The sequence below is a fragment of the Poecilia mexicana genome, unplaced genomic scaffold, assembly GCF_051168715.1.
Source record: "Poecilia mexicana isolate PSO_F unplaced genomic scaffold, ASM5116871v1 scaffold_18, whole genome shotgun sequence".
In the NCBI taxonomy this organism is placed as follows: Eukaryota; Metazoa; Chordata; class Actinopteri; order Cyprinodontiformes; family Poeciliidae; genus Poecilia; species Poecilia mexicana.
Genome location: NW_028263387.1, coordinates 309,125 through 326,364, shown reverse-complemented (window position 1 = coordinate 326,364; position 17,240 = coordinate 309,125). Strand labels below are relative to the sequence as shown.

The window sequence follows — 17,240 nt, the reverse complement described above, 5'->3', positions numbered from 1 at the left end:
TTTTACCATTTTGGGAAGCACCTTTAAGTGGCTGCTTGCCTGTTGTTTTGTGGGCTTCTACCACTGACTTTGTTTCTTCTGGGGAGGAATCAGAGGACTCTTGGCCTTGCTCAGAGTAAACCGATCTAGTTACAGTAGTTTCTGCAGTCTGTACATTTGTTATTGGTTGTTCAGTTGATTCTAAATCTAATGATCCTTCACTTATGTTGTTTTCTGTTTTAGTCTCAAGAGGTTCAGGGCATACCAGATCTTTCTTTGAAGTTTTGGTAGAAGCTGAAATGCCCATTTTAGGGATTTTAGACTTAGATGTATCAGCTTTACAGCCTAACTGATCTCCCTCAGATGGGGACTGAAGCTGTGAATCAGTAATATCTTTTAGTATTACATCTTCCCCAATTTTAAACTCCAGTGTTAAATTGAGACCTACTGCTGATTCTCCAGGTGATCTATTTTCTTGCCTGGGCTCATTTACGGTAGGCTCCTCTAAAAACTGGTCACCTATCTGAAAAAAAGCAAAGCCACCCCCCTCCTCCTCATAGCTTCTCTTAGTCATATCAATCGCACCACTCCGTGTCATTTCAAAGAGCTTCCCTTCCTGGAAAAGAAAAGGGTTGGGCTCACTTGTAGGAGTGCTCTCTTCTGTTGGTGTTCTACCAGGTGTGGTATCTGGAGTTGCTTGCACAGACTGACGGTCCATCACCAGATTCAGGATCTTCTGTTCTTCGTCTTTTACACGTGCTGCAAAAGTGACATCATCTTCTCGCATGGCAGACCATGACTCAGTCTCCACTCTTGCAGTTACTCCTTTTGATTCAGTTCTAGGAAGATTTGATGCCTCATTCTCTTCTTCACCATCATTGTAGATAAAGACCTCATATTTTGTTTGACTTGTAGCAACTTCAGGACAAAGCCCAGCTTTTGGTCCTCCTGCATGACCCCATCTATCCTCTTTCACCTCATCTGTTACATTGCAATTTGGTTTTTGCATACCTGTCTGTACCTTGCTAACATCTAACATATGACCTCTATTATCTACATTATCACTTGACCTTTTCAAACTCTCCCGTTTTTGTTCATCTGTCCTGTTTTCAATGCTTGAAGTTGCTGATGTTGTGTTACAAACATGGTTAACAGCTTCAGTAGACGATGGGACTTCTTCCCATGAAGTTTTCAGATTGGATTTTGAATGATGCTGGTCTGAGACAGAATGAGATCCCTCTGAAGTTACAGTGGCTGATGTATTCTTGACCTCTTTGCTCTGGGTTCCATCATGCACACCTGCTGAAAAAGGAGAGGGAGGTTGTACTTTAATATCTGGACCAATAAAATTAGCTAGTTTTGAATCTTCTGTGTGTCTATTGAGTTGACATTCACTTTGCGAAAGCTTTTCACTGCTGGGCTTTAATGTTTCATAACTGTTATCCCCTGTCTTGTCATCTCCTGAGAAAAACAGATCTTTGCTAAACCTCCTGTTGCTCTTTGGGTCTTGTTCCATTTGATTAAATGTTTTTATTTTGGTAGCCATCTTAAACATTTCCTCCTCTGGAGTGATTTTTTTCTTAGCTTCATAGTTGTATGTTGCATCATCCTCTGCTGGGTCTTCAGGGATAGCAGCCGGATTGAATGAAATGCACAGGAATGCATTATCAAGGAGTCTGGGGTTTACCTCATAACTTACCTCTTCAGAACTAGGTGTATCAGGGGAGAGGAGACTCTTACCCGAACTTGTCATCTGAGATGTCTGCTCACAACTGTCATCATCAGCACTAGGTTCAGGGTCTCCAAGCAGCCTAACATGAAAAACATCTTGGGGGAGGTCTTTGGCCTTAGAGGGTGATGTGTGGTTAGACGATTTATTAGCATTGCGTACTGGTAGGAATGATGGGTGGCTTTTTTGCTGTACAGGACTGCTCTCCAGGGAATCACGAGGGGATGATTCTGTGGTTGGACTGGGCTCAATAGAGTCTGGGGATTTATGGGAAGAATTTTCTTCAATCAGAGGGCTACCCTCTAGAGAGTCTCTGTGGCTTACTGTCAAAGAGTCATCAGCTAATGGACTGAGGGCATCCGATTCTTGCTTTAATGGTAGGTCAAAGCTTTCATCATACTTACATGGGGATCTAAAGACTGGAGAACCAACTAACGGCAATACTATCTCATCATCAGGGCTATCATCATCACTGAGAAATGTTTCTACAGTTTCTGAAACTCTCTTAATAAGGTTTTGAGGTCTAGTTGGCTTAGATTCAGCCCTCCTAACAGACATTGACTCACTTGTTGTGTGGTCATCTGCAGCCTCGCTGGAAGAGACACGGAGTGTCAATTCTGTAGATACCTGGTCACCAGAAGTCCCTACACCAGAGTCTCCAGACTTGTCCTTGTCTGTAAGGTCTTTAACTTTTGTGGAAGTTGATGACAATGTTGTAGTTGACTGTAGTCCAGACGGACTCTCAGGGCTTGTGCCTGAACTGGTCAGTCCCTCATGTTTGTAACGGTCCTCTGAGATAAGGTGATCTCCAGAACTGCCACTTAGTGATTTGGCCACACCCTCATGCTTACAGTTGTCAGAGCTATTGTCAACACCACCATTTCCAAAGTCCAGTGTTTCAGATGGTTCTGAGTGAGTGCTAGATTTGATTTCTTTATATTTTTCCTGCAAAGTGGTCTGTTTTATGGCATTTTTGGGATCCAACAGTACTTCTTGACCTTGTGAGGCATGTGAGGTCATTGCTTTCGTCATAGATTTTGATTGAACAGAATGAGATGGTGTGGCTTTTTCTAATCTTGATGTAGCTGTTTTAACCTCAAATAACCCAGACTTTCTCTTTGAGGGATCCTGTCCTGTCTGGAATGCTTGCATCAGTTCTTTAACTGACATTGTTTCCTCAAGCTTTTCTGATTCAGCTTTTGGGGATTTAGAAAGTTTGGATTTAGATAATTCTTTGGCTTTTGGTGATGATTTACTTATAAAAGGCAAATGGGAGGGTTTGCTTCCAGTGGCTTTTTGACTCTTTTGCTCAGCCTCAACTTTTTGTTGTAAGGCTTTGACTTTGTCCTTTATTGATCCTATAGGGGTTTCTTCAATAACTGGGGACACAGGTGATGCAGAAGCGGGAGCTGTTGGTACGCTAAGAAGAGCTCCTGCCTCTGTTAATCCCTCTGCCTGCTCCTGATCTTTCCCCTTCCTTCTAACTGGTTTTTTAACATCACCAGTTATGCTTCTTTCATGGGATTTGACTTGAGCTGATGGTCTTGCACTTTTCCGTAGTACAACATCAGTGAATTTTTCTTGGACACCTGTATCCTTTTTAGTCTTTACTTTGGCACTCACTGGTGCATCCAGGAGGTATTCTTTAAGGTCACCACTGCTCTTGATGGCTTTTGGTCTAGGAGCCCCTCTCTTAGCCTTACTGTCACGCAACATGGGCTCCTGAACTCCTAGGGCAGCCATTTTTCTTGCCTCTTCTATTTCAGTGTCTGAGAGGAGTACCCACTCTTCAGCTATTCTAGTTGCGTTAGCTGCCTCCTCTCCCACCTCACCCTCATATGTTCCACTTCTCAGTATCTCACTGACTTTCTCAAGGTCCTCCTTGACTTTTTCCAGGTCCTTTTCCATTATTTCTAAAGGTTCTCCAGAAACTTCCTCTGTCCCCTTCTCTGGACCACACCTTCCTAAGGAAGGGGATTTCTCTGTCGAGTCTGCGGTCAAGATGGCAGTCATTTTGATCAAATCCTGTTTCATCTCTGACACGTCGGACAGAAGATCTGGTTCTCGAATCAGCTCAGATTTCAGGACTGAAGTCTCCGTCTCTTCATCTTCCATTTGGAAGAAGATCAAGTAAGGAGTAAAGAAAAGCAAAAATTCAAATGAAAGGAGACAAACATTGGAGAAGGTGGTCAGGATAAGATTGGAACAGGCTGCAGGGATCATAGGACATTATATTCACAATGGGTTCTACAGTAGGTATCAGAGGAATTAGGCTTATACTTTCTCATGTTTCAGGAAATTATGATTGAGCTAATTCCAACAAAAACAAAACAAACAAAAAAAAACAATGAGAAAGGATATGAGCAGGAAATAACTTGCTTAAGCTGTCACACCCACACTCGCAAGACCAGACCATTAAGCAAAACAAAATATGCCAAGTATAAGGAAGAGCCTATCAGTCAATATGTACAACATAAAAATGGACAACACAAGACATAATGATGCTGAAGGATCTCAAGATTGCTCAGAAGTAGGACATATGTCATGTGATGATGGACAAAATGGCTTTTAAAAAAAGAAAACGATTGACTGCTGAAGAAAGCCAGTGAAATGCTACTGATGACGATTATCATGTTAATGTTAATTTATTATAAAGCACTTTAAAACAGCTATGAACTGCACCAATGTATTCTTAAAACATGCTTGATCCTTTAGGAATATAAAAATCTGCAACAATGTTTAAAAGAATCACGAGAAAATACATTAATGAGCGACTTCTAAATAAAAAGACAAAAACCTAACTGAAGAAATGAGTTCTCAGTAATGATATAGAAATAAACATTCATACACACACATAGAAACACACAAAGTAATGTTAGGCAAGTTATTTCCATGCAAAACAAAGGGAAGTGCAAAGGGTAAGGACATGGAAGGGTGTAAATGCAAAACCAAGCAAAACCACAATTTTGCTTGTGGTTCGTTTAGAAAAACCCTCCATCTGTCAATATGTGCACATGCATGCAGCACTATGTAATTCCTGAGCATTAAGTATGCTTCACGTGTAACATGAGTTATGGTTTGAGCTTTAACTATACTAAATACTTAAATGTTTTAGTGTTGGATGGCAAGGCTTGGGAGGTGGTTGGGTGGAGAACTGCTGCTTGATTTACTACAATACCAGCTACAGCAAGCACTACATTAAAAGCATAAATTGTTTTTGGGAGAATTTTACCTATTTATATTGAACTTATTAAAACAATTATACAAAACAAGATGCACGTGGGCCCTTCTTCTAATTGACAAATGCTGCAGAGGGAATATTTTATTAGACCTGCATAAGAACAAATACCATCACAAATACTTCTCTCTGGTCAAAATTGTCCATTAAATGAACAATTTTGAACTCTGAAGTTCAAAATTGAAGGTGAAATTGTTCAACTAATGACAATCGTAAAGGTGAAACTAGGAGAAAATGCAAGAGAAGTAGCTAAGCCTCAGGAGAAACAGAGCGACAACATGGGGATGAGTGGAGAAAGGCTTTGAATTGGAGTGAAAAATTGATGAAGAGTTCATAAAGGCTTGAATTATGAGGAAATAGTCGAGAGCAGGTTGGATGTGTTAATGTATGTTTTTAGTTATTTTTATGTACATTGGACATATTCCTCACACCATTGCTTTGGTTAGAATAATGAGATTAAATTAGACATTACACATTAATAAGTATAAAATGTGTTTTGTGTCCAGAATTTCATTAAGAATAGAATAAATAAAAGGAATAGCTTACATTTCTCAAAGGTTCTGCCGGTCTGAAAGAGAACACATAGAATGGCTTAGATGACCATGGCTGTGTAAAAAGCACCAACACAACTACTTAGTAAAAACTACACTCAACAGATACTGTACATCACATTCATTAATGCATCTTAAATAAATTCTAATCTTATCAACTATGTCACAAACAAGCTAGTGGAACAGATGATCAACTGGGAAGAAAGGGGAAGAGGAAGCAGTGGCTGCTTTTACCTGTTCCTCATGCTCTTGGTCTGAATCTGAGTCCTTATGAGAGCAAAAAGTAGCAGGAAGCAGAAGGGAGTGTAGATATAAACACAGGAACAGTAAAGACAGGTGGAAATGCATGCTCAATATAGTAACAATCTGTCAAACTTCAACTGACAGACATGGATAAAAACACTGATCATGTCTAGTTCAAAGTCTGGACTCTGAACTAGACATGATCTAGTGCACTACAAACACACCATTACTTTCACAACCCTCTGTCTTCATACCTAGAGATGGCGTTGCCTGGTGCAACAGTAATATAATAATGCTAGCAATGATTGTTTGCCACTTGGTATGTTCAAATTTACATATAGTGCCATACAAACCATTTACCCCTTACATATTTCTTCTGCTTTGGCATTTTTGAAAAATCATACTTAAATGTTTTTATATCAAACACAAAAAGCAGGTTTTAAAGGCCATTGGTTCCCGTGTTTCCTTCGATGGAGCATTATGTGTTGGCATTTCAGATGTTTTAACTGACGTCATGCAGGTTCTGCTGATTCTACAGGGCAGATATGAATCAGAGTGGGATGTGGCAAGTGAAACTGAACCAAAGGGAAATCTGGTCATTTACAGATAATTGATTATTATTAATTTATTGATTATCTAACCAAAGATTTATGTTTTTACAAAGGACCAGGTTGAGATGGATAGTTTTTCTGTTCTACATTTATTCAGGTCATCATTGTCATTTGTGTTTTCATACCACTATTGAACATCAAATAATAATGTAACCTTTGCCATATTATCAGCAAAAATTGCGACAAAATCCAGCATTATTAATAAACTGGCTCACTGGATGCCAGTTTTAACACAGGAATGCATAGATGGAGAATACATTTTTGTAGAGTTCTTACTTTGCTATAAGATGGAAGCGTGATGTTGAGGTTGCATATGGCATTTTGGTGAAGTGACCTGTAGTTCCTAGGTTCCTTCATGAATGACAGTCGACCACATGGCTCCTGGGTGTTGTCTCGGATCTACATAAGCAAGCAGATCACAGAACTGGTTAATGCTTTAATATGTATAAGACCATGTAAATGACATAAAAACAGCTTTATGTTCTGGTGTAATGTAGCAAGGAACCATTCTTACTTTGATGAAGAGTGCTAGCCTGTTCTCCTTAAAGGCATAGAAGCTGAACAGATGATGTTGGCCACTTTTGGTGAGTGGAACCAGGTTTCCAAAACAGTCTGCATATATAGGTTTCCCTTCCAGTACCTGACAAAATTAGTCAGTAGAGTGTGTAAATAGCCCACCAAATCACCTTCCTGAAATAAATGGCCTCTCATTTTTTTGCCAAAAGTTGGGGGGGGGGGGGGCGTTGCATCTGTTATCCTTTGGCAGATCCAAAAATCACTTTTGACAAAAAAGCCATTATTATAGAAAGATGACAGGATACAGCTCTTTATTGTATTTGACTTATCTACTGCCTATGTGAAGGTGCCAATGATGACTTGTGGTGTTCACCATGGACCATGGATTAATTCCAGTCCTTCTTTCTTATAAACCCTCTCACAAGTCAATTTAAGTAAAAAGAAAAAAAAAATGCATTTGTTACTGGTGGTGCCGAGGCTATAAAAAAGCATAGCAAATATGTAACATAAACTAAATAAATAAAGATATCTTGTCGGCTTCATTTTCTCAGTAGTCTGCAATGGCTTCCCACAGTAAGAGGCTCTGGTAAATTCCAGGTCCAACCTTCGATCTCACCTCTACATCCCGGCTCCGAGCCACCTCAGTGAAGTTCTCCTGCTGTTCCAGTGTTTTATCAATCTTGTCATCAGTCATGCAAAAACAGCGCAACCGGGCCTCAATTGGGTCATGGGTCTTGGCAAAGATCACAAACTTGGCCATGTAGGGAACGCAGATGATCTCTCGATACACTTGAGTGGAGAAGTTGACAGATTCCTGGACTTGTTGACAGTCTATCAACCAGAACCTTGAAATAAGAAGCAGCAGAAATCAACATGGTGGGAACTCAGACACCCAGAATTGAACAAATAACTTGTCATAGACAGGACTCAACATTCTTACCTTGCAGAAACGTTGGTGGTGAAGGAGACACAATCATTAATAAATGTTAATGGTGTTGTCCCTGTTATATCCTCCCACTGTGCAGGTGTTGTTCCTCCTGAACATTGACACAAAATTATTTGCTTAGAGTAAGAAAGGGTCTTAATTAGCACTGCTTAGTTTATCAAAAGTATGCATGAGCATTTTCTGACCAGTTATGCTACAGAGCAGTCGTAATGTGGGCGTGTCCCCTCCAAAGCCATTAAGATTTGGGTCAGAGTTGCTCTTGGGGACAGGGATGGTCATGGTAATGGGTTTATGGAACTTTCTCCTGCGAGGCTCCAGGGTGACAATGGGACTGAAGGAGGCCTTGTTTCCAAGGATCTTTCTCACCACACTTACATTCACTGGCTGCGCCTGTAAAAGAAGATGATAAAAAATGAAGAAAACCAGGTGGTTTGGTAGCAAAGTGTGACTGCAGGTTCAATGAGTTACCTGAAGTCCAACTCTAATCCTCTTGGTGAGCGCCCCCTCTGGAAAAACTGCCTGCACTTGAGGCACAACAGTACTGCTTAGGATGCCTCCTTCAGGACCAATCAAATTATTGTCCTGCTTGATGCGTGACACCACTGCAAAATACTGGGGGAAGTCTTTTGTAATAATTCTGCAAAGGCGTTTCTTTTCCAGCTCCTCTGGAGGGTCCAGTTCTAAAGGCAGGAGGTGAAACAGGACATGTCAGGACTTCTATGAATGGGGTGCTGCTTGCAAAGTTAAACCCTTAAAAATTAACAGCAATAATTTCGATTATTTAGCCTATTATAACAGAAAAGATTGGGGGTTTATTTTTCAAAGTCATATATTTACTATGTTATTCATTCATTCATTCATAAATGAAAGTAAATACTGAATTAAATATTTAGTCAGCAAGCTAAATGTTTAGTTTCAAACTAGTATTTATTTTGGAACTAAATGTGTTTAAATATTCTTGACTATGAATGTAGTTTTTAATTAAATATTTTGTATATTTTGTTTTAAACTTAACCTAAATATTTAGTTTAAAGCTTCCTTAGTTTCAACCAAAATATTTAGTTAAATCTTTAGCTATTATGCAAAGTCACTTGCCGATACGCAGAAGTGGAGTACCAAAATAAAAGCTCCGATTCGATTGGCTCCCGTCGTAGCTCATGTCATGTCTCCGTTGTTTCTTCTCTCATCAGATCCAACATTTCAGCTTATAACAGAGGATGAGCCCTTTAGTTGACAACACAGACGTTTACTAATGGAAGCCATGATTTCACCAGCGTTGGAGGTCAACATTTAGCTAAGAGCTAAATATTTAGCATGTTAGCTGAATATTTAAATTAAGGGTAAATAATTACTTTAGTTAAACATTTAGTTTGGAGCTAAATGTTTACTTTGTAATCTAAATATTTAGCTTGTTAACTAAATATTTAGTTTTAGTTAACCAATATTTAGTTTGTAAACTAAATAATTTAATTCAATACTTTGAAATTGTGACATTTATACATTAATGAATAGCATGGTGTAATTCTAATTTTGGAAAATGAACCCCCCATTTCTTTTTCTTACGACAGGCTAAATAACCCAGATTATTGGACCTTCACAAACTCCCCATATGTATGATTAAGTTGTGTTTTTGTTCCTGCTTGTTTCAGGTCTCTAGCACCCAGACACTGACCCTCATCCATGCCATTCAGAATCCGATTGAGTTCCTCTGGTGTGTATTCACATTGATGCTCCTTCCAGCTCTCTCCTGTCTCACTTCTGAGGATCACCAACTCCCGCTCCTTCCCTCGGAGTGAGGCAAAGTGGGGGATTTCAACAATCACAGGACTAGAGGAGACGAGGGAAGATAAAGTATATCACTCAGATTATGGTCTGATGGAAGATAACGTCGTGCCTGCAAATGTTTGGTGCTTCGGCCTCAGTGAGGCTGAGGTAACTGAAGTTTTATCAATGCAGACGGAGTGACTGACTAGTGGAATGGGTTCATTGCTGAAATATTTGAGAGTAAACTGCATAAATTCCATTGCAGTGGTAAATATGTGCAACATACAAGAAATCTCAGAGCAGGGATGTAATTTGTCATAGAATTCTTTGACATGTTCAAATTAGTGTCAAACTGGCTAAACTATGTAGCAAAGTGCAAAAGTTACACTGAGCTTTATTGATAGGCATTGCCTTAAGTCACTGTTTATGAATTCTATTGGAATGCAAAGCAGATATTTAATAGCTGAATATTATTACAATATTAGCTGAAGTACTTCTTACACGTTCACATTTATATAACTGAATTAAGATCAGTTACGATACTTCACTGCCCAAATATATACAAAAGTGAAATATTCCTTCAGCATCTAGAAAGAAAAGACCACAAATATAAAACTAAAAATGCAAGAGCTCATTTTCATGTGAAATGGTTCTTTGGCCTGGCAGTCCTATTTTTTAAATTGACACTGTTGCTGATGAATACATCAAGGGATCTGTCATTAAATGCAATGCTTTCCTACTGCAAACTGTATGGATCATGCTGACTCAGTAAAATATGTAGCAAAACATTTTTGATACATATTATAAACTGTGCTAAAATGCAGCAAAACAACTCTCTAGTCAGTTCACTGTGGCCAAACAACCATTTCAATTTCACAAACTGATAAAGAGAGCTGCACACTTAGTGACAAAAAGCTAAGTACCCAGACAGAATGGCAAAAATGCAGTGAAACTGACTGAGGGTCATGTGACTGCAGTGGTTACTATATTTATATATATATATATATATATATAGGTTATAAATATAACCTATTTTATTGTGCTACCAGTATAAAGGGTGGCAGAACAAGCATATCGATAGTACTATCAGAGTAAAGGCTGTTATTTTCTCCAACAGCATGTTGCAAACAGCTGCTGGAACTGTCCTAATACAAGTTGGGCTGAAAAAAGACAGGGTGACCTCATTGGTTAGATGTTTTTCAGACAGAATATTTTGCTCTTTGGTCATTGTTACGCTCTCTAATGTCGTTCTGGTTGCTCAGATCTGTTCTATACATATGCAAGGTGTGCATGTCCATCAAACTGTGGTTGGCCCATCAGAGCCTTCTATATGCCACTCATACTAAGTTATATCTAACATCAACCAATCCTTCTGGGTACCTGACTTTTTTGTCCAATGTGGTGGGGATTACAAGTGACAAGAACAGTTTCTATGAAAAAACTAAAGAATAAAGCATAAAGAGGGTAAGGCAAAGCAAGAACAAACAGAAGTGACACATAAAGTGAGGTCCCAGACATTAGAGAAGGGGTTACAAAATATAAAAAAACATGCAGAAATAATATATGAAGTGAAAGGCAGAAACTGAGGCTGGCATCCATAGATTGTTTCCTATGCAATATTCTATGCTTTATGAGGCCTTATCACCCTACCCAAGAAATTTAGTCCCCGGTGGACCAAGCTGGAGGATTCTGCTAACCAAACTCTCTCCCTCATTTAAAGGTGGAGGGGCAGTAGGGAGGTGGAGTTTACTGTGTGATACGCCAAGCATCCATCCGCAGCAGAGTGGAGGAGAAAGCACACAATGTTTTGGTTGAATGGAAAATCTGATTGTTTTGTAAGCATGTGATTATTCTCTCAAGAAAGAAAGAAATACAAAGACACAAAATTTAAAAAGACTATTGAAGGATACAGCATCCTGCACAAAAAAACATTAACATCTGCACTTGTTACTGCAGTAGCATAATCAACCAGATTTCACTATGGAAAAATACTATATTATGGGTGTTTTTTTTTTGGTGTGCCATTTGTAAAGTTGTGCAGTCAAAACTTTACAGCGATAATTTGAGTTTTTGCAGCCTATCATAAGGGGAAGAAATGGGGCTCATTTTTCAAGGTCATAATATTTTGCTCCAAGCCAACTATTTGCCTTATAAAAAAAATTGTAGTTAGGAAGATAATATTTAGTTTGCCACTACATGTTTAACTCCAAACAGAATATTTAGCAGCTTAGCTTACTAATTACATATTTAGTTTAAACTCTCAAATGTATAACATGGTGAAAATATGACTTTGAAAAATGAATCGCTATTTTTCTCCCTCATGACAGGCTAAATAGCCAACGATTTGGGGGCTAAATGTTTAGCCGGCTAACTAATCTATGGGTAACACTTTATTTGAAGGGGTGTGCATAAGACTGACAGAACACTGTCATAAACATGACATAACACCTGTCAGGAACATAAAGAAGTCTGTATGAATGTTTATGACAGTGTCATGTCTGTCTTATGCACACCCCTTCAAATAAAGTGTTACCCACTTTTCTGTGCAAGGTAAACATCAGTTAGCCTGAAGCTGAATATTTAGCCTGCTAACCAAATATCCAGCTAGCAAGCCAAAATTTAGTTCGCCCCTATAAAAATATTGCTTTCAAACTAAATATTAGGCTTCAAACTAAGAATTCACTTTGGAGTTAAACATTTAACTGCAAACTAAATATTTTGTTTCAAACTAAATATTAGCTTGCTAACTAAATTTTTTTATAAGGTAAATAGTTAGCTTGAAGCAAAATATTTTGTTTAGGAAATATTTAGTTAGAAAATGTGACATCTATAAATTAAAGAATGACATTGTGAAAATATAATTTTGAAAAGTCAATTCAGAATCAAAAATACTTTATTGATCCCGAAGGGAATTTAAATGTTGTTATTCTTCAAAGAGTTTTGATGCCAGGAAAAATCTACTGTAGAGGTCTGTATTACAGGGACTCTGAAGAAGACTCTGACTAAAGACACTGTTCTCTCAAGACAGTCTCGTGAAGAGCATGGTCAAGATTGTCCATAATTTTCTTGATTTTATGAAGAATCCTTCTTTGCATCATCATTTCCAGAGGTTCCACAGTCGTCCCCAGAACAGAACCAGAACAGAACCAGCCTTCTTTATCAGACTCTTGAGCCTTTTTAGGTCCCTGGTTCTGATGCTGCTGCCTCAGCAGATGACAGCGGAAGAGATGACGCTCTCAACAACAGACTGATAGATCTGCAGCATCTTGCTGCTAACCTTGAAGGATCTTTGCTTCCTCAAGAAGTTCAGTCTGCTCTGCTCCTTCTTATAGATTCTTCACTGTTGTGTCTCCAGTCCAGTCTGTTGTCAAGGCCAACACTGAGGTATTCATATTCCTCAACCCTTATTTCTTCCCCTTATGAAAGGCTAAGTAACTCAAGTAATTGCTGTTAATTTTTGATGTGAAAGTTTACAAATGGCACAGTATAGTTTTTGATATGTTGCAGAAGTGATTTAATAACTAAAGCATTATTGCATTGGTTTGTGTTCCAAGGAACCTAAATGGTATCCATGACTCTCTGTTATCCTGGGGTGTGAATACGATATGACACAAAGGTCTGCTTATCTTACACACTTGAAAATTGGAAAGACAACAGCACATGCCATTTATTTCTAATGAAATAAATTCTCAGACCTTTAACATATCCTTACCAGGATGGTGCTGTGTAACCATCAATATAATAAAACGTTAATTAGAATATCATATCTGTGCTAGAGAACTTCCAGCTTGTCTGCGCATAAAGGCTAACTGTCCAGTGGATAGCCTAACATTGTAACTTACAGTATATTGTGATATATTCCCACATATTACCATTGGAGGACATAACCAGCCACATATAAAACCAATCATGGTCCATATTTGTAGGTGGAATTCATAAGAAAATCCATAGTTAAGGTTAAGGATTAACAGTTAAAAATAGTTAGACAGGAGCTGTTATGAAATCAAACTGGGCATGCTGGAGAGCAAAGACTGGCAGACCCTGGCACTGGCAGGAAGCAAGAGCAGATACACAAACAGCTGAAGTTAGGCAGAAGCTGGGGAAAATCAGTCTGAAAGAAAGAGGGCAGCAAATCGTAAGTCTCAGGCAATCAAGAATACAGAAGGTCCCCCTACCTTTCTCACACTGTTAATGCATCTTAAAGTGCATATTTAAGGTTCTTTTAAATGGTAAAAAAGTATTTTCTAATGTCAAACTGTAAATATGGCTGCTGTATTTGGTCTGTAACTAGCTAGCAAAAGTTTTAAAGTATTGAGTCACCAAAAAAGCTCTACTTCTAGAAAAACCGTGTGGTTTGCATGACGTAACTGGAGGAGAACGGAGCCCTGCTGTCTGATTGCTGAGCTCAAGGAGGTTTTGTTTGCTCAGGTGTGCAACTGGTCTGGTCCAGAAGAAATTACAAAATCAGGCTGAAATCCACTGCAGTATCACCATAACAGCAGAAGCAGCGAGGGGAAGACAGAAGATGATGGGGAGAAGAGACAACAACAAACCAGAGTCGCAGCTTTGACCTGGAAGAAGGTGGGTGTGGAGAGAGTTATTCAATTTTACAGGAATATGAACATTTTTGACTAATTGTATGTACAAAGGACCTTAGAGAACACTACGGTCCAACACTGTTGTTACGGTTGCTTAGAGACAAACACTACAAAGCCAAAGTGAGCGTCTATCAACCTGCGTCGTTTTAAAATGTACTCCACCATGTCCTTCAAAGCAAAAACTCTTGCAAAAGTACAGATAGAGTGGGAAGACGCCCATCCCAAGCTCAGCAATTTCACTGAGGATGAATACAGGCACAGGCATTAAAAAAATAACTTAAAATGTATTGGTGATATTCAGTGGCGCAGTGTGCTGCTGTATAATATCAGACAGAATGGATCAGGAGACCCGTCAGAACCTTAAGAACCAGACTTCAGAATTTCTTCATCCCTCAATCATCTCCTGAGGCTGATATAGCACAGAACATTTTGCCATGATGGGTTAAGTTTCTTATTATGCTTTTAGTTAACTGTTATGGTTTGATTATTTACTTAGGATGTTCATCTTGGATGATAGGTTCTCATAAGCCAAAATAATATAAATGTCAATTTATGGAATAAATCAAACAAATAGATTAACAGTAAATACATAAATATTGTGAAGAGAAACCATTTATTTGTCCTACATTAAAAAATTTCTTAGGGATTTTGATAGTGATGGTGTGAAAAAATGACTGCTTGGTGGACCACAGACTTTGCCTTGTCCTTCGGCTGCTGGAGGAGTTCTGACCTACTGCTGATGAACCCCGCCTGACTCCGACCTTGCCTCAAGTTTTTCTGATTTCTGGATCTTCATTGCCTGTGGCCCTCCCGTGAATGAACCTGGATTGTCCCCTGACAGCCTCTGGTTGGTGGAATTTGTCCCCGTCATCCGTTTGTCCCCTGAGCCCTCTAGTCCTCCCTTTGCCCATCCACCTTACCCCTCCCTGGCAGGATCCCAGACCCCGGTGGACTTCCCCCTTCCTGACCCACCAGCGTCACCACTCCCTGCTTAGCCCCTTACCTTTATTTTTGTAATAAAGACATTTGGTGAACCAACTCTGGTGTTGGCTGCGTTTTGGGTTCTGGCTGATTTCGCTTTTCGTTACACTCCAACCCACATTTGTAATGATTGCACTACTGAGTTTTTGTTTTTACAAAAGAAAAAAAAACGTCCATAAAATTAAGTCCACCACTTCTGTGGGCAACTCACTGTGGTGAACATACCTTATTTTCATATCTGAAAGGTGGCATCCCTGGTTTGTGCATGTTGTTTTCCATTCCAATATCTGCTCTTCTACAATTTATATGATCTGTTTACTGTGCTGTCAACAGTTCTAGCTTCTGGCTCACCTGTGAGCCTTCAATCTTAAACATGTAGCTGATTTAATGTTCAGGATTAGTCACCTCCTCCAGGTCTTACTCAGTGTTTTTAGCTGCACAGTCCGGAACGTTCTCCTCCATCTATGTCATTAACGGTGGTCACTAGGTGGAGCAGTAAGCAGGATAGGTAGAGTAGGTACCAATACCTTCTATTTTGAAATATGGGCCATTTTTGCACCAAAAACGTAAATTTCGGACCTGTTATGACACAAAGGCTTCAACATGCATTTAAAGTGAAATATGCACTTTAAATGATGAGCACTTCCTGTCATTCCAAGTGTGCTTCCAAGAGTGACAAGCATGATACTACATATTTCTGTAGAAATACTATATTTGTCTGCTGGCATAACTCTTCCAATATTCTGTGTCTACTTTAAGTTTCTACCTGTAGCCTTACCCAAGAAACTGGGCTCCAGATGGCCCCACTTCAATAAGCCTGCTGGCCAGACCCTCGCCCTCCACCATGGGGGGCATGGTGGCCAGACGGTGCCGTTTCACCAGTCGACAGGTGACCCTTGTTGGGGCGCTGCATTTCTTGGGTGGAATAATGATGCGGAGGCCATTATGTCGGCAACCACGCATGGCTCCACCCCTGGCGTCCACCATGAAGCTGACCAGGAAGCTAAAGCGGAACAGGACATTTTTCACAAATGAAAACATATGTCACTGATAGCATTTGGTGATGAGGCCACAGACACCAAAACTAATAGAGTAAGTTGTTTTCGTTAATATCTCAAAGCCCCCTCTCCATTGTCAAGTCTAACTCTATCCAGTTAATATCTGGTTCAGTTCTGGCCAAGTTGAGTGCATCTCCACTGGCAGTGTGTTCCTGTTAGAGGGCGTGAATAAGTGGGAATGTGGGAACATGAGCAAGCTGTGAGCGCATAGGGTTGCTCTGTCCAGTTGATGCTGCGTGTGCTCTTTTGCCACATTTGATAGAAAGATTTGGACCTCAAGGTCTGACCCTGGAATTATCAATATGCAGCAATCTTGCCAAATACTATGGATTGAAAATAGTGGTTGAGATATTGATGTTTGAAGAGTTTGCAAATATCGCTTTCACTCATATTGTGATGTAAATCCAATGACCAATCAATGAATGCAGTCTACTTCCAATCAAATTGTTTGCACGCAATACCCAGGTTGGCCCGACTTGTTCCAAAAAGCGAGGAGGGTCCCGCAGGATCTAGAAATGGAGACAAATCTGACTGGAGCTGAAGGAAGAGGAACCGGCTAAAGTTACACCCAAGGAGAAGGCGCTAAAGTTTTACAAGCTGATAAGAGCATATTTCCCAGACGAGTCACCATCTGACTCCAGCTTTGGAGTCAGATGGTGACTCCAAATGTCTGTGGAGGAAACTAAAGATTAGGGTGATGGTGAGGAGGTGTTCTAACCCCAGGTCTGAAGTTCATCATCAAAATACCAGAGAACACATACAAAAAGAAGCCCCCTCAGTGGAACTGATTTTTTTTAGTAACAATTTCTATGTCATAACAACAAAAACACACAATTTCATTATGAAGTGATTTGTTTTTACAATAATATACATTTGATAATGTATGTAGAAGTCAGTATTTTATGGAGAAAAAGAAATAAAATTGCTTTTGGGGGCCCCCTGGTGGCCACGGCAGGTCATGGACACTTCACCAGTAATATGAACTGCCTTGCATCCAAACATCCAAAGCTCTGGTGGAAGATAAGT

The 17,240-nt window shown here is 39.6% G+C and overlaps 1 protein-coding gene across 1 annotated transcript in view; it reads right to left on the bottom strand.

Annotated features, from left to right (window-relative positions):
- The window catches only part of ank2b (ankyrin 2b, neuronal), a 118,170-nt gene that overhangs the window by 35,283 nt on the left and 65,647 nt on the right, over nucleotides 1-17,240 (bottom strand). The window contains exons 27-35 of the mRNA XM_088015971.1: nucleotides 15,935-16,159; nucleotides 9,486-9,640; nucleotides 8,282-8,493; nucleotides 7,999-8,203; nucleotides 7,808-7,904; nucleotides 7,484-7,712; nucleotides 6,866-6,991; nucleotides 6,628-6,750; nucleotides 5,493-5,514 (exon numbers count right to left, since the gene is read on the bottom strand). Of these exons, the coding sequence (XP_087872097.1) occupies nucleotides 5,493-5,514; nucleotides 6,628-6,750; nucleotides 6,866-6,991; nucleotides 7,484-7,712; nucleotides 7,808-7,904; nucleotides 7,999-8,203; nucleotides 8,282-8,493; nucleotides 9,486-9,640; nucleotides 15,935-16,159 (1,394 nt within the window). The remainder of the gene's footprint in view (nucleotides 1-5,492; nucleotides 5,515-6,627; nucleotides 6,751-6,865; nucleotides 6,992-7,483; nucleotides 7,713-7,807; nucleotides 7,905-7,998; nucleotides 8,204-8,281; nucleotides 8,494-9,485; nucleotides 9,641-15,934; nucleotides 16,160-17,240) is intronic.